At 42.1% G+C, this 27,997-nt stretch overlaps 1 protein-coding gene and 2 long non-coding RNA genes across 5 annotated transcripts in view; 1 reads left to right on the top strand and 2 right to left on the bottom strand.

Moving 5' to 3' along the window:
- Positions 1-781: 781 nt before the first annotated feature.
- ADNP (activity dependent neuroprotector homeobox) overlaps positions 782-27,997 on the top strand; it is a 33,076-nt gene continuing 5,860 nt past the window's right edge. The window contains exons 1-4 of one of the 3 annotated variants that reach the window (XM_085002607.1): positions 19,235-19,862; positions 20,761-21,786; positions 25,396-25,508; positions 27,250-27,342. In XM_085002607.1, coding sequence (XP_084858733.1) covers positions 21,729-21,786; positions 25,396-25,508; positions 27,250-27,342 — 264 coding nt within the window. In that variant the 5' untranslated portion in view covers positions 19,235-19,862; positions 20,761-21,728. Of the gene's footprint in view, positions 1,423-3,435; positions 3,610-19,234; positions 19,863-20,760; positions 21,787-25,395; positions 25,509-27,249; positions 27,343-27,997 lie in introns of those variants that run through there. The other 2 variants (NM_001123071.1, XM_021077204.2) reach the window with 2 other exon arrangements.
- LOC146395372 (uncharacterized) lies at positions 8,858-12,465 on the bottom strand. Its single transcript, XR_014832597.1, has 2 exons — positions 11,511-12,465; positions 8,858-11,058 (listed from the first exon to the last, which is right to left on the bottom strand). It is a non-coding gene; the product is annotated as an uncharacterized LOC146395372 (long non-coding RNA).
- On the bottom strand, positions 19,211-24,523 carry LOC146395371 (uncharacterized). The gene is made up of 2 exons (XR_014832595.1): positions 20,754-24,523; positions 19,211-19,853 (listed from the first exon to the last, which is right to left on the bottom strand). It is a non-coding gene; the product is annotated as an uncharacterized LOC146395371 (long non-coding RNA).

Genomic DNA, 27,997 nt, shown 5'->3' with positions numbered 1-27,997 from the left:
AGTCCAGTGGCCTCAAAACGATAGGGATCTCACTTGTTTTCTTCAGGCCAAAGATAAGAGCCCATCACTGACTTGGAAGGAAGTCCAGCCCCAGGGCAACAGCTGGCCTTCTGTAAAACGCAGGCCTGTCCATCCAGTAGCCCACCCTACCAGGAAGGGGTCAAGCATCCATGGGGTTGTGTCTCATCTCAAGGTGATGTGTGAAGCACGAGGCCCTCACACCTCATTTAAGGCAGGAGGCGTCCCTGCCCTTCCCCACTGTTGCCCAGCCCCTGAGAGCGCGGGCTTCCCAGCACGTGGAGCCTCGGGGCCGCCCGCACGCCCCCTCCCGCCTGATGTAGTCCAGGCCCAGCTGGGCCCGCGCAGGGATCTCCAGCACGGCCACCTGACTGAGTGCAGGGCGTGCTGCGGCCCGCTGCTGGTGCCTCCGCCGCCAGCGCTGTGGCCAGAGGAAGGCGCCCGCCTTGCACACGGGCCATGGAAGCGCACTGCGGCCATTATCCGCGGCGCCTCCTAGTGGGTCAATGGCAAATCCTCTTGGTTCTCGCGAGAGCTCCCCCTCAGTGGGGATTATATAATTTCCCTTAGGCGGGGATGGGGGTGTTGATGCCACCCTCCTTCAGAAAAAGTTAGGTGCAAGCACAGGTGAGAGTAAGAGTTGTCTCTGGGGGACATGGGGGTAGGGGTACTGTCCCCCACTGCCCCCCCCCACTTAGCTGGACAATGAGTCCTCTTATGCTAATGAGTTCTTACGTCACTTCCGCTCTTTCTCGGCCGCCATTTTGGCTAGGGCAGGTTCGGGGACTCGCTCCGAGGCGCTTGTATTGTCTGCCGAGGGGAGACGCGGGATCAGCCCCCTCCCCCGCTCGTTGCCTCCGCCGCCTCCGTCGGCCCGGTCTCCCCTCCGCCGCCCGCCGGGATCCATGAACTGAACTCCCGCCCCCCCGGCCGCCGCCATCTTGTGCCCCCTCCCCCTCCCGCGGGCAGCGCTAAGGGGGATTTTGGCGTCTCCTCAGACACAGCTCCCTCTCTCGGTCCCCGCTGCTGAGGAGCGAGAGGAGCGCGGCCGCCGCCGCCACCCGCCTGCCCGCGCCGGTGAAGCCGCCTCTCCCACACCCTCCGTCTCCTCCCTCCGCCCCTCCTTTGTCTGCACCGCTCGACGACGCCGCCGCCGCCGCCGCCCGCGCGGGGACTGGAGGGAGCCGCTCGCGCCGCCGCCGCCGCCCGCCGCTCTGCTGCGCCCGCCGCGCCCCCCGGCAGCAGCCGCGGCCGCGGCGCGAGCCGGAGCCCGCCGAGCCGGAGCGCGACGAGGCCCCGGGCGCGCCCTCGCCGCCGCCAGCGCCGTGCCGCCGCCATCCGCCCGCCGCCGCCGCCCGGCCCCGGAGCACGCCGGCCCCGCGCGCGCCTCGAGGCCGAGTCAAGGTAAGCCCGGCGCCGACCCGCGCGGCCCGGCCCTGCTCCCGACCCTTCGCCCGCGCGGCTCCCGCCGCCGGCCCCGCGGGCGCATTGTTGTTTAGACTGCCAGTTCTCTGGCCGCACACGCTCTTTTGCACACTCCGGTGCTCAAGGAGCGGCCGCCCCGGCGCGGACCGCTACTCGGGCTCTGCCCCGGGGTCCGGGCGCCTCCTCCTGCAGCCCGACCCCCCTCCCCCGCCCCGTGAGTCCGCGAAGGCCAGCAGCCTGCCCAGCCACCGGAGCTTTTGCAGCTAGTGGCATCTCCCTCCACCCCGCCCCCAGCAAGAACCGAGCTTCTCCCATCCTTGGAACTAATCCTTTTCTCCCCCCTCCCCCCCCCCGCAAACGAGCACCCCACGCATACCCCCAGTGCCTGGGACGAGCCTTCTGCCAGGTCTACCCACCTTTAGTGGGGGGGGAGCGGGGGGGCGGGGAGCATGCATGGCAGGGAGTGAAAGTCTTTGCTTCCCCTGTGCAATCTTCCCTCCCTAACGTGCCAGCTCCCCTCCTATCCTGACCACGGAGCCCTCCGCCACCCCGTTTTCTCAACTGCAGCTGCCTGGTCAGCACAACCTCTTGCGAGCATTCTGAGCCCCAACTTTGCAATAAGATGGTAAAAAATGGAAATCCGGAAAGCTGCGAAAGATTTTTTTTTTTTTCAGTGCAATGAATGGGGAGTAGTTCTTTGAGCACCCTTTTATTCACCTCTTTCCTCTGGGCTGCCTGCCTGCCTTCCCCTCCCCCCCAACCTGGATGCCTGTCTGCTTGGAAAAGGCGCGATTGCTTCTCTTCCTCTTCTGCCCAAGACCAAGCGCTAAGGTCTCACATTCTTTTTAGCCACACACGTACCCACACTCATACCCACACTAAGTCTTCTTGATGTTCTTGCATTTCCCAATTCCTCTGGACAGTTCTTGCCCTAACCCCATTTCTCAGACAAAGGCTTAGGAGGGGAAAAACCAAACTGTTTCCTGTGTTTGCCATTTTAATGCTGTCCATCCCCACACACCCAGTTCCTTTCCCTGATGCTTCTTATGCCAGTGTCTTGAACCTTCAAAATGGGGGGGGGGAGTCTTCTAGCTTGATACAGTTTCTTTATAAATCTGCATTGTTGCTTCTGGTTTATGGCCATGAAGAAAATACCAGCCCCCACCCAAAATGCACCGCAGCCAAGTCGGCTAAAGGCAGTGAGTGTTGGAGTCAGTAGGGGGCGCATTCCCTGCACTGGGTAAGGCTGCAGAGGGGGGAAGGGCCCCAGAGCTAGAACAGGATGTGCTTCACAGCGCCTTCTACAGACCATGGGAAAATGGACCCAGCAAGACACTCACACTCCTAGTTGGTGAGCTGACAGCAACATGGTGAAGGATCAAGTGAGTCAAGAGCAGTGATTTTATTTCTCTTAAAGAATCTACCTTGCATTTTAGAGTCTAAGGGTCAAAACTGTTGACCCTTAGACAGTCCACGTTTGTTCTTGACGAATCACCTTGGCACATTCTTGGTACACAGATTTTCCCTTCTCTCTGAAATTCTTCCAACTTAAGCTTTGAATGTGTTACTATATCTTTCCAAGGTCAGATGGTAAAAGGGGAGGTTTAAAACCTGAGAGTAAAGGGCTTGGGGTATTGCTGATTACATCCCTCTTCATGGCCCCAATCTTTTCAACTCTTTGAGAGTTAGGAGTCCTTCTTGAGGGATGTTAGATTTTAGTGGGGTAGTAATTTGCATAAGCATGTAGATGAGTGTCATGATTTGCAAAGACTTGTTGGTAAACATCAAGCCCATGTTGAGTTCTTTGTTGTCAAACTCAACAGGGTTGATTGTAAAATTTCGTTTCTTGCCTACTTTGGACTTGTAATTGCCATTTATTATCTCAGCAGCCAACCACCTTTGCAAAATTGTTGACACCAGTCTTCTGTGAGCACCCAACTTTTTAGGGTGTGTTGATTTCTATAGATTTTACTCCTCTTGTTATTTCCATAGGTGTGAGATGCACAATGCGAAACCTAGGCCCCAGCTTTTGCACCATGATGCACAGGGTTGTACTTTTTGTACTGAACTGATAGGTGGCCTAGTGGTTATGCCCTGTACTACCATTTTGAGGATCTGGACTCCGTTCCTGCCTTGCTCTTTGGACCACATTGTCAATTCACACCGGTGGGTATATTCATTTTGGAGGGTGGGAACTGCAGCAACAGGGAAGCCAGAGACTTCTTCCTCTTTGGTCACCACCAAAGCCAGCACTTCCAAAATTTCAGCCTAACCGCATTCCTCTAGGAACCGGTTAGAGCTGGTTGGTTGGAGCTGGTTGCAGACGTGGGTTCTGAACAGAGAAATTACTTGTGGTTTCAGAGAAAAAAAATTTTTTTTAAGTTGCTAATATTCTGCACTCTTGTGTTTAAAGTATGTTACGTATTCAGTTACTGTTATTTTGATGACCCAAACTCAAAAGAGTTGCCAGTCTTTTAAAAATCTTAAAAGATTCTCTGATCAGAACAGGCCTTTCCATGAAAATGTACTTGCTACTGCAGATTGACAGTGATTGTTGCTACTCAAGGGTACTTTTAAGATTTTGTTGCAAGTATGTTATAAAGATACACTGAGTTAAATTCCTGGGGAAATGAATGGGGTATTCTTTGATACATAGTTAACCAGTTGGTGCTTAAGGGAGAATTTACATTGGACACTTTGCTACCAAGTAACATTTTGGTTAGTGAAAAGGAGGTGGCTTGGTTCCATTAGAGACTTAACTATATTGCTTTCACAACTTTTTTAGTAGTTACAAGAATCAGATTATAAACTAAATGGTGTTATTTGTAATTTTTAAATACTACTTAGTATTTGGTAAACAGATGTAATTTTGACCTGAATTTGTTTTTGATACAGTTACTCAAGTTTTTAAGTAATTTGAATATCATTTCTTCTTTGAGGATGTATTTGAGGTGAAGTTTGTGAAGGGGCTTTTGTTTAATTTAGTAAATTATACTTAAGATACAGTGTTATCTGATGTCCTTAGTGGTAATAGCCATTTTCCCTCTACAGGAATACTTGCTGTGAGCCCCTAAAAAGCATATATTCTGCAGTTTCAAAGATTTCCTGATTGTGGCATGAAAAAAAAAAAAAAAACTATTGGGCTTGAAGGCTGGAATTTTGGTAAACTGTGAGGGTTCGTTAAAAAGCCTCAATTCACTAGAGGGTGGAGAATGGGTATTCTGTTTAATTGAACATTAAGTAGTGTCTTTCTTTGTCTTGGCCCTTGTTGAAAATTTCCTAACACTGCCTTACTAGAGGCTGCTATACTTTGAACTGACTAAATCTTTGCTTTATGATTCTATAGTCTCTGTGTAAAAAGTAGAGTTTGGGCTGTGAATCTATAAAGACCCCTGTTCCTGCTTATTCTGAAAGTCATTGGTTGTAAACATACCCTCTGTGAATTTGTTAAATTTCCCTTTTTTCCTTTAAACTAGAGTTCAGGAAAAATTCTAATACTATTTAAATTAAAAATAAAAAGTCACCATATTGAAATATACTAAGTGTTAAGTTCTGGATCACTGTTAGTTTGATGGCCCAGTCTCAAGAGTTGCTAAGCCTCTCAAAACCTTGAGCATTCTCGACGAGAACAAACCTTTCCATGGCCATGTTCATGCTCCCAAATAAACGATCAGTAGGGTTTTATCAAGTAAAAATGGCTTTTGATTTTTATGTGTAACATACATGCACTTATTATTTATATTTGATTGCTAAAAGCATAATTATGTTAGATATATACTATGTGGTAAATTGTAACTAATAAATTTTAGGAAGTACTGAAAGTAATTCTCAGTATTTTGAAATTTTAAATATTTAGCAACCTGGTAGTTTATTTAATATGATGTGCACCTTCTGACTACACATTTAATTGTGAAAATTACAGTTTAATAAGGAAGATAAAGCTGTTCTGTTGTAAAGGAGCAAGTATGGATCAATACTTGGGTAGGGAAGAGATAAAAACTTGAGAATTGAAATAGTATTTTTTTCTTTTGCAGTCCATGCATAAATAACAAAATTGCATTAAGTTGTAATAGAACTTGGCAGATTGAGTTCTTTAAGGGGTGGGTGGGTATATACACATAAAGTACGGTTCAGGTTTTTAGCATTGAAATGATATTAAATACAAGTAAATCCAAATATTGGAGATAATGTTTGGTAACAGTACGTTTAAGCGCAGGGGAAAAATACCAGTTAAATGTCAGGGCTCATTCGTTTGTTTTAGATAACCTGTTTAAATCATAGATAAACTTTTTTTAAAGTGAAGTGAAAGTACAACCAAAAACTTTTTGAAATTCTTGTTTTCTAAGTCAAGAATTTGTAGTTTACACCAAGGTGCCCCGTATCGTTGTAATGAGCTACTTGTTCAACCAAGACTTCCAAAGGACTTTCACTTTTAAAGAATGTCGTAAAGTCTGTTATGTCTTCCAGAAGGTAAAATACTTTCCACAAGAGTGTAACTTTCATTTACTTGCCTAAGAGGCATGAACATTTAGAAAAATGTTGCTCTCCTATGTAAATAGTTTAATTATAGTTAGATTCACAGAGCTTGGTGTATTATTAGCATCACATAAACTTAGAAAATTTTTCCTCCTCTAGTTTTGTAAGAACTTGTGGTATTAAGTCTGGAGCAAATGCCATATTTTGCTGATTTGCATCATGATTAGTTATACATTATATGTTGTTAGTTTGGAAACTTGGCATTTCAAGCATATGAACCAAAGGCCCACACTAACTGAATTAATATTTAAATGCAGAATCTGTTTTTTATTTACACGGTGCTTTCCACCTTGATCATTGAGACACTTTACAGGAGAAGCCACCCATGTTTAGCCCTGCATGAGTAGTGATAATTCCATATGACTTCATAGGTTTTTTTGTTGTTGTTGTTTCTTTGCCTGATTCTGTTAATTAGAAAGTGAGGGGGTGTTCCCGTCTTGGCTCAGCGGTAACAAACCTGACTAGTATCCATGAGAATGTGTGTTTGATCTCTGGCCTTGCTCAGTGGGTTAAGGATCCAGTGCTGCCTTGAGCTGTGGCCTAGTTCGCAGACATGACCCAGATCCCTGCTGTGGCTGTGGTGTAGGCCAGCAGCTGCAGCTCTTATTCGACCCCTAGCCTGGGAACTTGAATATGCCCAGATGTGGCCCTAAAAATGAGGGGAAGGATGATTGTGTTCTCTTAGTGTCTTGGTATCCCTTATACCTTTCTTTTGGTTGTGACCTACCTTTAACATCTGCCAGTTTAGGGGTCAGCTTAAATGAGAGTCCATATTCTGCTTTCCTGGAAGGACAAGGCTCTACATATTATCAGGCTTCTCAAATTGGGGTGTATTTATCAACCTAATTATATGGGGATTTGCTTATGTGTATGTGTTTATATGTATATAGTGAGTTTTGATTGGGGTACACATTTTTAATAAATGTAAAATGCGAAATTCTCTTCACTATTTCAGTTCTGGGCTCTTTTGTCTCCATGTATACGTTCCTGTCCTCTGCCATTAGTTCTTTGAGGCACACTTTGAAGCCTTGTTGGTGTTTGGTTTGTTTTGTTTTTTGGCTGCACCCATGGCATGTGGAAGTTCCAGGGCCAAGGATCAAACCTGCACCACAGCAGTGACCAGAGCTGCTGCAGTGACAGTGCCAGATGCTCAGTCTATTGCACTGCAAGGGAACTCCTAGTCTCCTTGGTTTTAGTGATTATTTAATTACAAGACAGCAGATAGAGAAATTCTGATTATCTCGAAAATTTTACTATTGTTCCAGAAATAAAGGTTTAGAAATTAAAAGAGCATAAAAAAGACTCAGTAGCATTATCAAGGGCAGACTGTCCTGAACATTTGCCACAACTGTGGCATACCTGAAAAAAACATGCACATAATTTCTAAGAGACTCCTTCAGTGACCATCCCTTAGAGTTAAAAATGAATTCTTCCACATCCTAAATCCCTCTCCAATAAGGGTATAGATTTGTAATTAAGTCACTTAGCTTTGGGTTGTGTTTATGTGTCACTTCTCTTGACTTGGTTGATGCCTTTATTAAGGATGAGCTGTAAGTGTAAAGGCTCCCTTGCTGGCCTTTATAGTGTTATAAAGTAATATTGATGGTGGGTCTTTTTCATTTTCTAAGCACTTTATAAACCATTCTCAATTCTTTCCTTGTTTCACAAGTAGGGAAATGAAGGCGCTATCACATGCAGTGATTAAAGTGAGCCAGGGTCTATGTCAGGGCTGGTTCTCAGGTCCGTGTTTGGAGCACAGGCTTTTATGGTGCTCCTGTGAACTGTTTGCCTAATGAGGGCTCAAATGAGTGCTTCATAACTTCATAGTGCTTGTATGTCAGCTAACATTCACGGATCCCGTGGGCTACACTAGCTTCTTTACAGCAGAAATTGTGCTGATGGTAATTAGTTGAAGTAGCTACTGTATCAGGTTTGAGGTTGGCTGTATAAAGATCTAAAAAGAAGGTTTGTTTATGGTCCATTGCTTTTCCCAGTGTTTCGGTTTAGGGCAGTCTTGTTCCTTCTCTCCTTTGAGTGGTTATATTTGCTTAGACAGATAATTGCTATCTTTTGCTCTTTTGCCTTTTCTGTCTTTTTTGAACCCTCTATGCTCCATTTAAGAGCTTGTGGAAACCGGTGCTTCCTTTGAAAATCTGTAAAGCTTTCCTTTTCTGGTGGGAACCGATAGTAACTGAGAACCTGTATGAGAGGTCTCTTTTGAAACATGGTTTATCTGAAGAAACTTCTATCTGGTGGAAATACGATAGAATTTATTAAACTGTTAAATTGGTATTATACTTTTAAGCTAACAGAATTCTTGCTCTTGTGAAAGAGAACTGAGACTGGGTGTGTCCTAATGCAGGGGATACTTAGAATCCTGGTTTGAGATCAGTTATACTTAAAAAACAAGAAAAATATAAGTAAAACTTCTATGCAGAAAGTGTAAGGATTGAACCATCAAGCGGCAAAACCTCTCTAAGAATAATAATGCTTTTGCTAGGCCTTGGCTTTAGAAGATAGTTTAGAAAAGCATAAGAAGTGATTCAAATAAATTGTGTATTCTGTTTTTCAAGAATGGTGGGAAAAATTCACTTTCCAATACTATGGGGAAATTGTTTTGAGTAGCTTTGATAAAACATGGAAAACTTCTTAAAGGATTGAAAACAACCTACCTTTTTTTTATCTTAGGCCATTTAGATGTGAAGACCATTTAGATGCTTCTGGAATGATTATAAATGGGTATATCTGATATCTTCTTAGGCCTGATTGTTAATTAGTTGATTTCCCTGTTTCACGTTTCTCTCAGGCCAGGTTGTCCACCTGTATTGCCAGCAAGCGTCTCCAAGCCTCTGGAGTTCGTATACAGGCAGCATATTCGACTCCCCGCTGTGGTCCTGCCCCGCTGGGAAGCGTTTTAAAACGGAGTAAATTGGGAAATGCCTCCATCGTACATTCTCCTTAAAGCTAGATTGGGATATTAGAGATATTCTCCATCATTTTTTTTCTTTTTTAAGCAATGAGGCATCTTTTCCCCTTTCAAATAGTTTTATGTGTGAACTCTACTATATAAAATTGATAAAGGGTCAGCTTTCATGTTGTCCCTCAAGTGTCATCTTCTCCATCAGTATGTATATCTTATAAGTTAGCACTTTCTGAGAAGCACATCCTGAAAACCGTTGGTGTTCTCAAAATTCTGGAGGTCACAGCTGGGGTTCTTGTCTGAAATCGAAATACTCGAAATAGGACAAGCAGCAGCCAATAATAACAGTTCCTAGTTGTATGCGCTTGTCTTTTCATCTGAAAGTCTTCTCAAAAGACAACTCAAATTTCATATGTCTATGTTTAATAAACAAAATCTAGATCACACCTTTTATTTCTAAGTCACTTATAGGTTCATTTTGGCTATTTATGAATGTTCTGTTGCCTAACCACTATAAATGCCACCGAGCTTGTAAAATTAAGTCATATGCTAACTCTAATAGTATGAATGGCTCACACAAATGTGAAGGATTGTATAAAAACACTATTGTGTGTAAGTATCAATGCACATTATAACGTGTACAGGAACAGGTATGGCAACTACATCTGATTTTCAGAAATAGTAATAGTCCATGCTTTTTAAAAGATTGTATGCTGCTATGAACTCGTAATTTTCAAAGTGATTGTTCTTATGTCTGATCTGTTTCGAGGTAATGATAAAAAAACTTCTGACATTTGAACAGTGTCCATAGGAAACAGACCTCCAGAGGTGAAGTAACGTTTTTAGAGGCTCAAAGCTAGTAAGCGGCAGAGCAGGGATTTAAACACAGATCTCTCCAGCTCTAGAGCTATATTCTTTGTCACTACATTGTACCACCTTTCTAACAGGGGAAATCTTTATGTCACCATACTTAGTTTAATAAGTTTGAATAATAATAATAAGTTTAATAAGTTTGTAATAAGTTTGAAGTTACGGGGGAAAAAATGTTTATATGTGGCTGATAGGTAAGCTAAATTTTTGTCCATGAAACCACTGTAGTCTTAATGGAAAACACAAATTTTAATGTCAGTTTCAGGCTTCATAGTTGAACTTTTTCCCCCTCTTCATTTTGCTGTCACTTCATTGTCTTGTTACCTTATACCTAAGGCTCTGGCTATTTTGCCAACCTTTCAGATTGAATAGGTAGGTCTAGAATGGGTGTCAGCTCCCTCAGCTGATTCTGACAATGGCTACATCTGGTATCCACTCTTCTACTTAATCTAGACCTTTTTTTAATGGGCCCTGCTGAATGCAACCAGATTAATTCTTTCCAAGTGCCATTAGAATTGCATGGCTTCTCTACTTCAGTACCTGCAGCATCGCCTCAGTGCCTACCAGACATGACAGCACTCAGGCTTCAACTCACAGTCTCCGTCCTATCCCCAGTCTACCTTCCCGCCTTGTTGATTACTACTCAGAAGCTTAACGTAAACTCCTTGCCTCTCCACTTCTGGAACTATGCCAGCAGTTTTTTTATTTTTATTTTTTATTTTTTATTTTTTTTGCAGTGAATGCAGATTCTCCACTTAACTTTAGTGGCCCCAGCTCAACAGTTACTTACACCTTCTCCTAACCGCCCCTGCCGAGAATGAACTGTCCCTGTTAAGAAGCCTCAGAATATTTAGCTTGTGACACATCTGACACATTGCCTCTTTTCCTGTGTATACTTATGGGGTTTCATCTCTATAAACCCTTTGTAGGCAGGGACTGTTTATTGATTTTACACTTACTGAGTACTTGCTATGTTCTAGCCACTGATGAAGATACCAGAGCTGTATCGGGGGGGAAAAAAACAGGGTACTTTTAATGGACCTTCTTCGCCTTGAATAGTGAGATAACATCCTTGTCCTGCTATTTTAAGGGTTCAGTTTAGCCTATCATTTGAGATCAGGAAAGTCTCTGCTGAAAAATGATTCATAGTAATTGTAGTTTACAAATATAAATACCTTTTTACCAATTGTATCTATTATACTTTCAGTTCATATTTTACTAAATCTCTTGAGATCACCTATGATGAGTATTTAAAACAAATTAAGACTTTTTTATTTTGCTTTTTAGGGCTACACCCACGGCATATGGAGGTTCCCAGGCTAGGGGTCGAATCGGAGCTACAGCTACTGGCCATAGCCACAGCCACAGCCTCGCATGATCTGAGCCATGTATGTGACCTACGCCACAACTCACAGCAACACTGTATCCTTAACCCACTGAGCGAGGCCAGGGATCAAACCCACAACCTCATGGTTCCTAGTTGGATTCGTTTCTGCTGTGCCACGATGGGAACTCCTAAAATAAAGCTTTTAAGGAGTTCCCCTTGTGGCTCAGCAGGTTAAGAACCTGACTAGGATCCATGAGGATGTAGGTTCGATCCCTGGCCTTACTCAGTGGATTAAGGATCCTGTGTTGCTGCGAGCTGCGGCATAGGTCACAGATAAGGCTCAGGTATGGCTTTACTGTGGCTGTGGCATAGGCTGTCAGCTGCAGCTCCCATTCAGTGCCCTAGCCTGGGAACTTCCATATGCCACAGGTGAGGCCTAAGAAGGCAAAGGAAAAAAATTTTTAAGTCAGTGTGATTATAATTTTAGTAATTGGTAATTGATTTTATAAATGTCGTAATTGATAGTATTTGTCCTTTTGTGACTGGCTTATTTTGCTTAGTATAATATCTTCGAATAATCTGTTTTATGTTTCCAGTGGCCGCTTTTTAAAAAATGACAAGTGATATTTTTAATAATTTTTAATCCAGTATACTCAAAGTATTGTCTCAACATGTAGTCTGTTTTTGAAAGGCTATGAGACATTTTGCATTTTTTCATACTAAGCCTTGGAAATCCCAAGTATATTTTATACTTAAAAGCATATCTCAGAGTTCCCACTATGGCAGCTTGGGTTGCTGCAGAGGTATGGGTTCGATTCCCCAAGCCCAGCACAGTGGGTTAAAGAATCTGCATCACCCCAATATAGGTCACATTTAATCCCAAAACTAATCCATATGCTATGGGTGTGGCCATTTAAAAAAAAAAAAAAGGCAGTATATTTCAAATGGACAAAGGACGTCAATAGACATTTCTCCAAAGAAGATAGATAAATGGCTAGTAAGCACATGAAAAGATGCTCAGTGTCACTCATCATTAGGGAAATGCAAATTAAAGCTACAGTGAAAATCTACCTTACACCCATTAAGCTGGCTACTATCAAAAAAAAAAAAAAAAAGAAAACTGGAGTTCCCGTGGCGGCTTAACAGTAATGAACCCGACTAGTATCCATGAGGAAGGGGGTTCGATCCCTGGCCTCACACAGTGAATTAAGGATCTAGCATTGTTGTGAGCTGCAGTGTAGGTCACAGACTTGGATCCCATGTTGCTGTGGCTGTGGTGTAGGCCGGCAGCTACAGTTCCCATTCGACCCTGAGCCTGGGGACTTCCACATGCTGCAGGTGTGGCCCTAAAAAGACAAAAAAAAAAAAAGCTGCTGGTGAGGATGTGAAGAAATTGGAACACTGCACTGTTGGAAATATAAATGGTAGAACCGCTAAGGAAACATAGAATTACCATGTGATCCAGCAGCAGAGTTACTTGTACACCCACGTTCATAGCAGTGTTACTCACAGTAGCTGAAATCTGGAACAAGTGTCCATCAGCAGGTGAATGGATAAATGCGATGTACACATAGAATGGAATAGTGTTCAGCCTTAAAAGGGAACGGAAATCTGACAAAATGCTAGAACTGGGTAAACCTTGAAGGCATTATGCTAAGTAAAATAAGTAGTCACAAAAAGACAGGTACTATCTGATGGCACTTACATGAAGTACTTAAAAGAGTCACAATCATAGAGGCAAAGTAGAATGGTGGCTGCCAGATGCAGATGGGAGGGGAGAAATTGGGAGTTATTGTTTAATGGAGATTTGGTTGTGCAAGATGAAGGGTTTTGAAGGTGGATGGTGGTGATGGTGATACCGCTAAACTGTACCCAAAAAATGGCTGAAATGGTAAATTCTATGTGTATTTTGCCAGTCAGTCAACCAATAAAAGTTTAAAGCATATCTCAGTTCATTTCAGACTAGCCACATTTTAAGTGCCTAATAGCCATTTGTGGCTAGTATCTGCTTTATTGGAAAGCATAGTTCTTAAAATAAAAATTTATAAAATTTTCAGGCAATATTGGTTTCTGTTTTGTTTTTGCTGCATGAGTAAATGCGAAAGTACATCAATTCCAGTTCCCCCCCCCCTTGCTTTTTTTTTTCCCCCCCTTTGCTTTTTAAGATAATTTAGGCATGCATGAAAATACAGGAAGGTAAATATACCCCAGTACTTACTATTGTCTTGGGTAAAATTATTTGTGCTCTTTGCCTTACCTATATTTTATGCTAGACCCAGATTCCTTTTTTTTTTTTTTTTAACAACTTGAGTTATCTTTCATGTACCATACAATTCACCCTCTTAAAGGTATAATTCAACATTTTCTAGTATATTCACAGAGTTGTTCAGTTATTACCTCAATTTTTTAAAAAATATTTTCATCACTCCATAGAGAACCCAGTCCTGGTACATTAGCAGTCACCTTCTGTTTTCCCCCTAATTCCTCCAGCCCTAGGCAGCTTTAATCTTTCTGTTTCTGAGATTTGCCTCTTATAGACATTTCATATAAATGTAATCATAAGTGGCCTTTGTGGGTGACTTTTTTCACTTGGTGTAATATTTTCATGGTTCATCATGTTAGAGCATATATCAGTATTTCCTTTTTTTTTTTTTTTGGCTGAATCATTCCATTGTACAGATATACCACATTTTATTGAATATCGGTTGATGGAGATTTGGGTGGTTTGGGGGGGTTTTTTTGGTTTTTGTTTTTGTTTGCTGTTTCTTGGGCCGCTCCCGCGCCATATGGAGGTTCCCAAGCTAGGGGTCAAATTGGAGCTGTAGCTGCCAGCCTACGCCAGAGCCACAGCAACGCGGGATCCGAGCCGAGTCTGCGACCTACACCACAGCTCATGGCAGTGCCGGATCGTTAACCCACTGAGCAAGGGCAGGGATCGAACCCGCAACCTCATGGTTCCTAGTTGGATTCGTTAACCACTGCGCCACAACGGGAACTCCTGGTTTTTCTTTCTTGGATATTATGAATACTGCTGAGAACATGGACAAGTTTTTGTGTGGGCATATGTTTTCATTTCTCAGTTGCTTTTATACCAAGAATGAATGGAATTTGGCAAGGGAAAGGAGCCTAAGAGGTAGTTAAGAGTAGACTAGTCTCCTGCCTACCCCTGTCCTCTAGGGGAGAAAAAAAATCGTCAAAGCCTCTGTTTTTCCTAAGCAATTTTCAGAACATGCTTTGAGTATTGATAATGGAAAACTAGGATACATCTTTTTTTGAAAAGCTGTTGTTTTACCTGAAGATACCAAGATTGTGGTTTTTATTTTGCAAAATATTGCCTACCATTAAAATTTGGATAAGAAAGATAACCATTTAGATATGACCATCTAGTGACATCCACAGTGATGTTAAAAGTGCTTAAGGCAAGTGGACTCAGAACTGAGTTGTTTCACATCTTAGATGTAATGTGACCATCTGACCTGAAATGTATGCTTAATCTCGATTATCTACACTTGAGCTAGTTTGGCTGAATTATTTATGGCTATTTTTCCATCTTGGATACTAAAGTTCTGACACTTTCAGATGTATGTATATAATGTACTGTTGTTTACTTTTCATTGGAGATCAGAGCTTCATCTGCATGGGTAATGGGAAGAACACTGCATCCTAGATCTGGAGATAACCTTGAGACCCAGCCCCATCACTGACAAGCTCATCACTCTTAAGCCAGTTGCTTCATTCACCTCATTGCTAATCTGTAAAATGAGAAGGATTTAGATTAGGCAAACCCCTAGGTTCTTTTCAGTGATTCATGGTGCTTTTTCATAACTGATCTTAATTGATGCTATGATTTGGAATATAAATCTCAATCTCTTGTCTTTCCTAAGGCCTGTGTATGTGTTCTTTTTTTCATTTTGGAGTCAATCCTCATGCCCCTTCAATTGAGAAGATAAAGACTGTTTATAGTTACTTCTCTTCTAACCAGACCTGGATTCAGAACAGAATATCTTTTTCTTGTCTACTAAACCAGCTAGTTCTGGCAAAGATGGCATGTGGGCCTCTCTGCACATCCCCCCCCCCCGAAATTGGTTGATTGTAGTTATATGTGTGAAGTGGCTGCCACCAACATAAACGCACCTTTCAGGAACATTAATTTGAAAATAATGTCCAGAGTTAGAGAAGTGTCTTGACCTGATTAAGTCACATGGAATAACATTTTTTTTCAGGGCACCAAAAAGATTACAAACTGGAGCTGTTCTTTGGAGATTGGCTTACAAGATAACAGCAGGAACGGTCAAAAGAACTGAGCAGGGTTTTAACTTGGAGAAGGGGAAAGACATGAGAGGGAAAGAAGTGTGAGCCACTGTTAGGTGGCTAAGAGAGTAAGACGTTACGTAGCTGAACTGAGAGTTGTGGGCGCTGCAGAGCATTACGAAGAGTACGCTGGCGAACAGAACTGTCCAGTGTGGGACAAGCTGCCTGGTGGGGTCAGGCAGAGAGTCTCTTAGGGTACAGTTGTTTATGGAAGGGATTCATACATTGTTTATAAAAAGTGGCCAAAAGTATTCCTATGATTAAACATTTTTATACAGGATGCTGTATTTAGACAGATGCATTCATTCTGCTTTGCATGAATAGCCTACCTACGAAAGAAATGGTTATGAAAACTTAACTGTAGGGAATTTAATAATTCATTTTATTAAAACTTGAAGAAAATCTTGTTTTCCGAAGTAGAGGCAGTTTTATATTTGATACTTTACTCAGTTACTTGGGTTTATTATCAAGCTGAAAGAATAGTAAAAATTAATGCAGTGAAGAACAGAAGAAAAGAAAATTGGTTACATTTCCTGCCTGCTTCTTATCTTTATTAACAGTGTTTGGGGGGGTAGGTTTTTGTGGGGTTTTTTTGGCTTTGTGGCATGTGAAAGTTCCCAGGGCATGGATGAACCCGAGCCACAGCAGTGATAATACCAAATTCATAACTGTTAGGCCACCAAGGAGCTCCCAACACTTGTTCTGATGTATATCCTAAGCAACGTAATTGATGTTCGTTAGTTAAATTTAGCTTTTGCTACAAGTGCGTCTTCACTGGCAAAGTAGTTTCTACTGGGCTTTCTAAATACTCCCTTTTTTTACGCCTCAACACTGCCGTAATTTTCTGATTGAAGAGAGAAAAGACACAACTCTCTTCTTACTTGTGTCCTGCTGCACAGTTTTATCTGCTAATCCAGAAGAGCATTCTGCCCCTGGGTAGTCAGACAGTTACTTGTTTTGTGGTATTTGGGATTGAGGAAGAGAGGAAAAGGAGGAGACCGAGATGCCTTTCTGTGAAGAGCCTGTGGCATCTGGAAGGTCTTTTGCCCAAGCTTATAGAAAATTGAAAGATAAGCTGCCTCTGTTCAGGACTGTGTTTTTTGTTTTTTGTTGTTGTTTTTTGTTTGTTTGTTTGTTTGTTTTGTCTTTTTGCTGTTTCTTTGGGCCACTCCCGCGGCATATGGAGGTTCCCAGGCTAGGGGTCCAATCGGAGCTGTAGCCACCAGCCTACGCCAGAGCCACAGCAACGCGGGATCCGAGCCGCGTCTGCAACCTACACCACAGCTCACGGCAACGCCAGATTGTTAACCCACTGAGCAAGGGCAGGAACCGAACCCACAACCTCATGGTTCCTAGTCGGATTTGTTAACCACTGCGCCATGACGGGAACTCCAGGACTGTGTTTTAGAATAAGATTGAGTAGGGCGATTGCTTCCAGACTGAATGGAGGCTCTAGGCTCTCAATGTGCTCACGCACTGGAGCGTTGTTCTAGAAAGGCCTTACAAGTTTCTTTTTTTTTTTTTTTTTTTTAATGATTTACTATGTTGTGCAAGGTTAATTTTTTTTTTACAGCACCGATAGGTGGAGTTCCCACTGTGGCGCAGTGGGACTGGCAGCATCTCTGGAGCGCTGGGACTCAGGTTCGATCTCCAGCCCAGCACAGTTTTTACATCTGATTTAATTTGAATGTAGGGCTAGTGACATCCTGAAAAGCAAGTAAGTGTTGACCACTTTGGATCCCAGAATAGTTGGGAAAGATAAATTCTTACTGGTTTTAAAAAGAAAGGGTTTTATAGTAAACACGCTTATGAGTGCTATTAGTGAGTATTTGGGTGTTGAGGCGGTGGCAGGAGGAAAGAAAAGAGTGTAAAAATATGGGAATAACGTTTTCTTTCTGCCTAGGTAGTTTTTAACTTAACCAGGTCCAAAATGTTTCCAAAAAGACATCACAAAATTTATTGCCGTCATGCGTAGCAATGAAGTAACTAAATGCTTTGATTGAATCTTCTTTTAGTGCTTTCACCTCTTAGAATTTGATATGTTTAGTTAGATCTGTGATTTAAAGAAACTTCAAATATCTGACTCTGACTCTTAAATCTCATTGTGGGTTATAAGAGCTTTATATATACTTGCACCAGCAGTAATTGGAGTGTTTGTAAGTACTAAAGGTCTAGATTTCTGGAGTTCCCGTCGTGGCTCAGTGGTTAATGAATCCGACAAGGAACCATGAGGTGGCGGGTTCGATCCCTGCCCTTGCTCAGTGGGTTAACGATCCGGCGTTGCCGTGAGCTGTGGTGTAGGTTGCAGACGCGCCTCAGATCCCGCGTTGCTGTGGCTCTGGCGTAGGCTGGCGGCTACAGCTCCGATTGGACCCCTAGCCTGGGAACCTCCAATGCCGCGGGAGCGGCCCAAAGAAATAGCAAAAAGACAAAAAAATAAAATAAAATAAAAGGTCTAGATTTCTTACATATTAATTTGGGTTGATGGTGTACCAAAAATGAAAATGCTTATATTTGTAGTAGTTTGAATGTCTTCCTAATATTTTATTAACTCAGAAAATATAGCTGCCTTTTTTCTTCAGTAGTAATGACATCGTTTCCAGCCTTTGATTCTTACCCACTTCCCACCAAAAAGATATTTCCAGAGCTTCGCAGCTTTAATGTAGAAGTGTTTAAAAAACAACAGAGTATAAACTGTGTTCTAATCCTTAGGCTTACTGCGGGTTTCCTATAACCATATTCTAATCGGACTGATTTTATTTGGAGATTCTCAGTAAACTATTGGAATTCTGCTATACCCATCAAACGTCATGCTTTAGTTGATAGTTCTCCTGGTCCAGATTCTGCATTTCAGTAGTCTGCAACCTTGGCATAAATGTGTATTATGAGCTTTAGTTTAGACAAGATAACTATTTCAAAGAGCTACTTGGGAACCGAGAAGTTTTTCCTCTTCTTTACATCAACCTGAGCCCCTCCCTCCACTTTGTATCTTTTATATATTTCAAATAAGATTCCTTTAACAAGGGTTTCACCTCTTTGAACAGGGGAGGGGTTGGAAACCACTGGTTTAGACTGAGTAACTTATGTTTTACCAAGAAGCAGTACGATATCCTTGTCTAGCTCTTAATGCAGTGTTAGAAATGTTTTTTCTGTGAAAATTGTAGATCTTTATTCACTAGTCTAACTGATGCATTAGTTGTCACTCTAGTATATGTTCAAATTTCACTTCCCAAATATTAGAAAGTAGTAGAGTTATACCAGCAGGTGATGGAAACCAGGACACCCTGTCACGTTAGCTTCCGTGTTTTCTGGCATGTTAAATTAGTACCACGTGTTCTTATTAGGAACTTGAAATGTAAGAATGCACGTAAAAATAATGAAGAAGTTGTATACTGGAAAATGCTGTGCTACAGCCATACTTGCAGTAGTTATTTGGCGGGGGCGGGGGGGTGGTGTTTAATTTGAGTTTTGCTATTTAGGGCCGCACCTGCAACATGTGGATGTTCCCTTCCCAGGCTAGGGGTGGAATCAGAGCTGTAGCTGCTGGCCTATGCCATGGCAGTGCTTAGATCTGAGCCTCCTCTTTGACCTACACCATAGCTTACAGCAAGGCCGGATCCTTTAACCCACTGAGCAAGGCCAGGGATCAAACCCACATCCTCATGGATACTAGTTGGGTTCATAACCTGCTCAGCCATGATGGGAACTCCCCTTGCCGTAGTTTAAAATATAATCTGTAGAAGCTTGATTTGGATATTTGTTTGGTTTCCTTTTTTTTTTTTTTTTTAGGGCCACACCTGCGGCATATGGAGGTTCCCAGGCTAAGTGTCGAATTGGAGCTATAGCTGCTGGCCACAGCCATAGCAATGTGAGATCTGAGCCACATCTGTGACATTTACCACTGCTCATGGCAGCACTGGAGGCTTAACCCACTGAGCGAGGCCAGGAATTGAACCTGAGTCCTTATGGATATCAGTCAGAATGTTTCCACTGAGCCAGAATGGGAACTCTTTTTTTTTTTTTTTTTTTTTAAATCCTGGCTTGATTATTTAGTTTTTACTTTTTCTGATGGCTCAGTTATAAATGCTTTTTTGCCTTTCTTCTACCCCAAAAAACAAGGGCTAAATGATGCCATCCTTGATATGGTGGCTTTGCAAAGGACTGCAATACACAGACAAGCCCCACTGACTATTGGTACATTAGGGCCTGCAAATCTTGCTTTCAGCCTGTGAAACTAGCACTGTCATCTGTTGGATGCTCCTCCACTTCCTGACCCAGACCTGGGTGGAGCCAAGCCTTTTAGTAGAGCTCTTATTTCATAAGTGGTTATAATTAATGTTTCTTGGTTAATGACCTCTTTGCCTAAATAAAGGTCGCAGTCATTGATGATGTGTTCAGTCTACAGGTATTTCCTCGTGAGACAGGCTTTTTCTGCCTTTATTTATCCTCTTTGTACTGGAAGTAAAAAAGTATATTTGCTTTGGGTATTTGGTCAGGAAAGAAGTGCACGTTTTTGATCAGTCTTATGTATAGCTGTATATAATTTATATGGTTTTTTAAGTTTTATATGTTTTTTTTGTTTTGTTTTTTTGTTTGTTTTTTTGTCTTTTTGTTGTTGTTGTTGTTGCTATTTCTTGGGCTGCACCCACGGCATATGGAGGTTCCCAGGCTAGGGGTTGAATCGGAGCTGTAGCCACTGGCCTACGCCAGAGCCACAGCAACGCGGGATCCGAGCCGCGTCTGCAACCTACACCACAGCTCACGGCAACACCGCTGAGCAAGGACAGGGATCGAACCCTCAACCTCATGGTTCCTAGTCGGATTTGTTAACCACTGCGCCACAGCGGGAACTCCCAAGTTTTATATGGTTTTTAAGTTATCTGTACAGATCTCAGATTTTGATTTCAGCCATCTGACCCCTGCTTTCTGAGGAAAGCATATGAGTGGGAATTTGGCCAGGATTAGTGAAACTTTAATCTTTTGGCCTTAATCAGGGTATAATTTGCAAAGGTTGGTAGGAAGAAATATGGCTGAATCATTCAACAGTGAATTTAAATCATTCTCAAAAATTGATGATTTTAGCCTTGTTCATCAGATGGCATATGCTTAACCAAAGGCTGCTTAATAACTTCAGTTGTTAATGAAACACTTGCAGGAGTTCCCATCATGGCTCAGTGGTTAACGAACCCTACTAGGATCCATGAGGACTCAGGTTCGATCCCTGGCTTCCCTCAGTGGGTTAGAGGTCCGGCGTTGCCATGAGCTGTGATGTAGGTCGCAGATGTGACTCAGATCCTGCGTTGCCATGGCGGTAGCGTAGGCTGGCAGCTAGAGCTCCGATTTGACCCCTAGCCTGGAAACCTCTATATGCCATGGGTACGCCCTAAAAAGATAAAAGATAAAAAATAATAATAAGATACTTGCAAATGTTAACTCTTATTAACAGGTTTGAGCTTTCTCCCAAATCTTTCAGAATTTAGAAAGTTGTTTTTCTCTTTCCATACAGTGTGTTGGATTTTGATTAGTGAAAACCAGGGGCCACAGCTATTTTAAGCTTTCAAAATAGTTTTATTTCCTGACAAATTCCTATTCTTCCTACTAGTTCCAATTTACAAGTATAATTATTTTGCATAAAATGTCCGATCTTCCTTCTTTCTTCTTCTTCCAGGTCCCACTGTCCAGTGAGACTACCAGAACTTTTGATTGCAAGTAACATGAACCAAAGCATAAGCAAAAAAGATCTTGTGATGTTGATGAAAAGTTTTGGGGCAGGATGGATAGACGGGGCTGTCTCTCAAGCACAGCTGGATTGAGTCAGCAGGAGTGTTTCCCTTTCTGTGCTTTTCTCCATGTTTCTCCTGGTCCTGACTCTGCTTTTCATTATCACTATCAGCTCTCTTTGGGGCACATGTCCAAGTCTGTACTAATTAATGTCTATAGCGATAGGATGCGCTAATTGATTAACCCGAGTCACATCCACTCTGCTTTAATGGAGGAAGGGTCTCCTAACAGACAGCACATGAATTATGGCAGGAGTGGTTCCAAGAAGAGGTTGGGCAGGAGAAACAAGCAGCTTCTTTACTCCAGTGACCCAGTATCTATTGTGCACCCCAGAAGCGATGGACTGTTGAAGGGCCAGAGCCGTGTCCTGTCCAGCTTTCTATCAGCCAAAGGGTACATACTCCAGAATGATTGATGAACAGATGAGTGATTGTTTTGTTCTATTAAATTGGATGTTTTTCCCTTTTTTATGCCATGAGCTGAGAAGTTTATGGTTTGACCGAGTGGGGCTGCCCTTGCTGTTGGGATAATGGTGCTGACATGGTGAAAATGGCCCTCTTGATAGCCTTGAGACTTGAGAGACAAATCTGGAGAAAAAGTAAGCCCATCCCTCTGTGTTCCTTTCAAGGCCCGTCTCTAGACAATTGTGGACATTATTGTCTTCCTAAGAGTAATAGTTTTAAGTATTTGTTTTTAGTTCTCTTTCTGTTCAGAAGTGAGGAACTGCCCCTAATCTCTGGCAGTCAACTTGAACTAGGACACGTAACTAGGAAGGTGTGGTCCTTATGATTGGGATGGAGTAGGCACAGGTAGTTGTCAAAGTCCCAATAAAGGATCATAGATAAAGAGAGAAACGGAAGGGATGCTGGGAGACCTAAGTTCTAGAAAGCCATCAGCACTAGGCAGACTTGCTTGACTAGTGGAGGTGCAAGAATTGCCTCAGGTCATTGGGTGGGGGAGGGGATGAGACCTGCATTCAGATTCAGACCAAGGGCAAGAGTTTGAGCACTGCCCTTAAGCTGATTTGAGTACACAGCTTACTGGCTACTAAGGAGGAGCTACTGCTCCCAGAATGGAAGAGGCAGGCCTTTCCAACCCCGACTCCCCTTGGATGAGAAAACTGTAGGCCACCGCATCCTTGGGGCAGAGCTTCCGTGCCTGCCTGCTTGCATCTCTCACAAGGGTCCTATCTTAATAAATCTATTTCTTGCCTATCATTTTGTCTCTCACTGAATTCCTTCTGCTCAGAGACATGAAGAACCTGAACCTCAGTGAGTCCAGACACAGGGTGAGTGAGTCTAATTTAAAACTGTGGGTTTAAGTCCCAGTGTGGCTTTAGGCTGGGTTCAAGTCCCAGTCTGTGTTCTGGCGAGGTTCAGGCCCCTAGTGCTGTCAGTTTCACTTAGGTCCTGGTTTCTAATGCAGAGGTGAGGAAGAAGCCAGAAGTAATTCCTATAAACATTTTTAATCAAGAATCACATAGATAACATCAACGAACCCTGAACGCAACTGTTGATTTGAGGTTGTTTCTTTTAACAGCAAGCTGTGGGCTGAAAAAAAAAAACAAAAAACATAGGACCCATGAGTTCTTTTTATTATCACCCATAATAATTCTTACATTAACTGATGGTTGGTTGTAGACTTTCTTTCAAGGAACTTTTGGCTTGTTACAGTCACAGAAAACTCAAGAAGCATACACAAGAAATGGAGGCTAGGAGTAGGAGGGAGCCTTCTTTGCTTATTATGTTCCTATATTATGTACCTGTTTTGTCTACTGAGAAAGTGTTTTATTCAATGAATGAAAAACCAGAAGAATCTTTAAATGCTTTTGAGGATGCTAAAGCATGTGAGTGTATTCTAGCTCCAGATGGACAAATTCTTGGAAAGGGCCTCCACGGGAGGGTACCTCCATCTGTGGAAAGGGACAGATGAGAGAATCCCCAGGATCATTAGAAATATCAGAAATCTGCTTATGAAGACAATCGTAATCTTCATTCAGAATATTCTACATTTTCAGCTCTAACTTGGGTTCCTCCTAGTTAATCATAGAACAAATAACCAATTTTTGGTACAGCATTTAAGTTTTTGTAGCCAAGCTCTCTTATGGGCATATTCTTTTTCAGAAATGTAGGTGAATAAATTGGGTACAATGAAGCAGTGAGGTGCTTCTTCACTTGAAGCTCTTAAAATTTTAGACTTTGTTAGCTGTGGGTGGGCACTTAGAATGCCTGGGATCTTCTGTAGGAAAATGGATTTTCCTTTATCCTGAGTACAGTTTGACTCTCTTGAGTGTTTTCCATATAGAATGGTGGCACCATTTCCAACTCTCTGTGTACTTGTTGAGCTTCTCCAGAGGCAGGGAAAACCACAAAGGCTGACTTTGGGGCACATCTCTGCTCTGAAGAGAAGCAGGATTAAAATGGGAAGTTCCAAAAGAACTGGAATTTGGACCATGGAGTGTTTATGAAATGAATGGTGAAACAAGATGCTTCTTCTTAGAATTGGGTGTTTATGGACATTTATTTTGATGCCTGGTCCCTTCAGAAATAGCTTGTAACACATATTTCTGAAACATTTTTCTATCAGGTGGTTCTCTGTAAATGACCTAGTTTGTGAGAACCTAGTTTGTTTTTTGAATCAGTTTATTAAGCAACTGATTTTTTTTAAAACAATCAAAAAGATTGTTTTTAAAAATCTAGCAATGAAATTTCCACAAGGAATAATGAGTTTGGCCTTGAATGCACATTAATTTGTATCAGAATTAACTTCTAAGTCTGTTAGCTAAATAATATGCAGATCATTGGGAGGCAGCGAGGGCAGAGGGCAGCATAGTCATGTCATACTTCATAGCTAGGAGTTCCATCTTGAGAATAAGTGTTCCTCCGTGAAATACATTCCTCTTTTCACCCCAAGTGTTCTTGAAACTTGTAAGTTCTGGTAACATAGCCAGATTTGGAATTTCTAGGAGTTGCTAAGGTTGTTTATTTTCTTCCATTTTTCATAGTTAATATTGATTTTTGGACTAGACTAGTAAGTGAAATAAATTGATGTCCTACTACATTTGGATTAGTTGTCTTTATAAATTAGAAATGGTATAATAAAGTAACAGCCTTTATGAATTAGAAAACCAGATCTGCATATATTACATTTTAATTCCTGATTTTGTTTCTGCCTGATTTTGATTTTTAGAGCTACTTTAGGAGTTCCCTTGTAGCTAAGCAGGTTAAGGGTCCAGCATGGTCACTGCAGTGGCTCTGATGACTGCAGTGGCATGGGTTTGATCCCTGGCCTAACCCCAACTTCTGGATGCTGCAGGTTCAACCAAAAAAAAAAAACTACTTTGTATCCTGCAAAATTTATTTGGATTATTAAGTTGATAAGTTCTTATCCTGTTTTATAGCAAAGATTTATGGTCCCATTGGAAGCCATACAAATTCTCAGCTGCCCAAGTTCTACTAATTTTATTTTCTTAAACTTTGTTTTTAAATTTTTCACTTCCCCCACACACACACACACAAACACACACACACACAGGCTTTTTGATTTTTCAAAAGGATCCTCTAAAGGCTGTTAGTAATTTTTTGCTCTGATGCCGAGTGCCCAAGTTTCCCCATCTCAGCATTCATTCCATGGCCATAAGTGAGTGCCTTTGTCCAGGTATGGGGCAGGCTGGGGGGCAAGCTATACAACCATTTGTGTCTTTAGTTTGGGTGTTATACAGAAGCTTTTAAAGATGCCAAAGCAACATGCAGGATAGTTCCCAGGCAAACAAAAACTTCTTTTCCCTAGCACTCAAAATTACATGGTAATGATGCTGAAATGGTGAACTTTTTTCTGTTTTCAGAGGTTCAACATCACAAGGAGAAAAGCACTCACACTTGATTTTAGAGTAATCGGTTGGTATTATTAACCCAATTCTCAATTTTAAAAGTTCCTCACCAAACTAGTTCTTTAAAAGTCTAGTCAGAGTTGTGCCACATTAAATTCATGTTAACTATAACATAAAATGTCCTGTTAAACACAGAAAAGATCAGAGAGCACTTATTTTGCCTACCTGCTTTAATTACTCAGACCGTGCTAGATAAAGATATCTACTCACTGTTTTTTGTCAGAGTGGGCCAGGGTTTGTGATCCTACCATCAGTGGAATTAGTGAATATTACAAGTTGTACATGTTTTGACTTGACTTAAATTTTTTTTTCCAATAGAAACTATGTTCCAACTTCCTGTCAACAATCTTGGCAGTTTAAGAAAAGCCCGGAAAACTGTGAAAAAAATACTTAGTGACATTGGGTTGGAATACTGTAAAGAACACATAGAAGTAAGTAGCATGTCATTTTTTAATTTTAACATGACTCAGCTTCTGATCCATTACTTTGTGTCAGTGGCCAGAATCGTTAATTCTTAGATGTGATTCTGAATTTTAACTGCAGCGTTAGTTTTGCCAGAGCTTCCTCAATTAGCCTAACTTGTTCCCTTCTCCCTAAAATGGGCTTGTTCATCTGTGCATCCTGAAGCAAAGGCAGTCACACCATTGAAGACATACCATGTCACAGTTTTTACTAGGTGCTTTAAAATGGTCTCTAAATTCAAATACTTAAAACAACCCCCGGGGGAGATAGAAGTTCTTATTCTCTCCAGTTTACAGATGATGAACATCAGAAAAGAAATAGGTCCACCCTGAGCTGAGCATGCGGCAGGGTCTGTCTGTGGGACTCCAGAGCCTTTTTTCTCATTCTGATATGCCTGAATGTTCTGGTTGACCTTCTTCTGATGGTTGAGGCATGGTGGTTTGGGTGCTTGTTGTCTCTTTCCTAGGGATTTAAGCATTTGCTGGCCCTTTGACCCATCCATAGACTATTATCTTCCCCCAGGTAACAGTTTGGACTTTACAGACTATTTTTCTAACCTTTTTATTCTGTGAGCTTTGTAACAACCCTGAGGGATAGCCAGTGAGGTGGCTTCTCCTTTTCTAGTTCTCATTACTCCAGGTCTTGTGGTTAGTTGTTCAGAAACCTCTGATTGAAAAGAAATATTTGAAGCTGTTTTCCCCACGAGGCTTTTAAGTTCCAGCTGGCCAGGGACTGTAACTACCTTGTCCATCTGTGTATCCTCAGCACCTAGCACAGTGCTGAGCTCGTAATAGGCACTCAGGAAATGTCTGGATGGAATTGAAAGTAAAAAAGCAGTTTCCTTCATGCAACAGGTTTTCTTTTCCTGGTTCGTGCTAATCCTACTCTAGGGGTACATCCTGCAGACTGAAGCTTCTCATAACTGGGTTTCTCTAGCTATGTTGTCCCAGCGTGGGAGTTCTCTCCACGCCCTCTCCAGTCTCCTCAAGTCAAGGTAGATCTGCCTGAGGACATGGTCCGTTTATTTCCCATGCAGGGGGTAATCGTCACAAGAACAAATAATGCATGTGTTAAAGGTACCTTTACTATCCTGCAGTGGATTTGCTCCTTCCATTATTACAGCCATAACATACTCGAGAAAGATGTCTGTCTGATTTTCCACACTGAACCATGAACCTTTTGGGAACAAGAGGAATTTTACCATAAAACTTAATGTTCCTATCTCAGGGTGGGGGAGATCAAATTTTTACACAAGAGTATAAATTTACCATAAAACTTGATTTCTTGAATAGCTTTCCTCCTTTTTGAGTTTGGAAATCCTGAGTTTTCTTCCCAGTCCAATCCCATCCCCCCAAAAAGGTTTTTTTGCACCGAATAAAAATATCACATCTTAGTACCAAACGTGAACACTGCTGTCTTGCGCTCCATTCCTAAACTACAACTGATGAGTTACAGTGCTCTTACGAAGGGTGCTTTGGTATGACTATGTGGCTGGATTTTTTTACTTAAAACTTTCAGCAGTTTCTTTGGACACCTAGCTGACCATTAGGGGAATGTTTAGTTGATAGAAAATGTTCAGTGTAACATCCACATGCCTTTCTGTATTTCCTAAAGGCCTCGTTGCCCCTAGTTTAGTTCCTTGTGGGGGTGATTTTCAAGTTGGGCTAGAGTTGATACCATGTTTTTGAAACTTCTTTCACTGTTTTCTAGGACTTTAAACAGTTCGAACCTAATGACTTTTATTTGAAAAACACTACATGGGAGGATGTAGGACTGTGGGACCCTTCACTTACAAAAAACCAGGTAAGTGGCCTGGGAGACTTTTCCAAGAAGCAGCATCCATGGTACACTCCCTTCTCAGCTCTAGGTTTTAGTAGTGATGGATTATTTGTGTACAGCAGTCTCATGTGGGAAGTGTCAAAATTGATGATTCCATGTCTTCCTAAGAGTTAGGGAAAACTAGAACTTTTAGTCTTTTATAATTGTACTGAAACTTCACGTGTAAGAAGAATAGAAAGTTTGTTATTTGGAGTTCCCATCGTGGCACAGCAGAAACAAATCCGACTAGGAACCATGAGGTTGCAGGTTTGATCCCTGGCCTTGCTCAGTGGGTTAAAGATCCGGCGTTGCCGTGAGCTCAGGTGTAGGTCGCACACTCAGGTCGGATCTGGTGTTGCTGTGGCTGTGGTGTAGGCTGGCAGCTACGGCTCCAATTAGACCCCTAGCCTAAGAATCTCCATATGCCAGGGGGGTGGCCCTAAAAAGCAAAAAAAAAAAAAAAGTTCGTTACTAAAAAGTTGTGAAGCTTTGTACCAGCATTCCCCTTCTCTCCTAACCCCTGCCAAACGTATTTTGGTTTTTCTAATTCTAAAATGTTCCTTCCAGCATTCTGCTTATCTAGGGTATCCATCATTTTCTGTGTTCCAATTGTTTTTTCTAAAGAGGGGAAGACACAAGA

This window comes from Sus scrofa, chromosome 17 (assembly GCF_054392235.1).
Source record: "Sus scrofa isolate SSC_HxYL_T2T_F1_AM1 chromosome 17, Sscrofa_HxYL_maternal_Yorkshire_Landrace_v2.0, whole genome shotgun sequence".
NCBI lineage: Eukaryota > Metazoa > Chordata > Mammalia > Artiodactyla > Suidae > Sus > Sus scrofa.
This window is presented reverse-complemented; position numbering and strand designations above follow the sequence as displayed.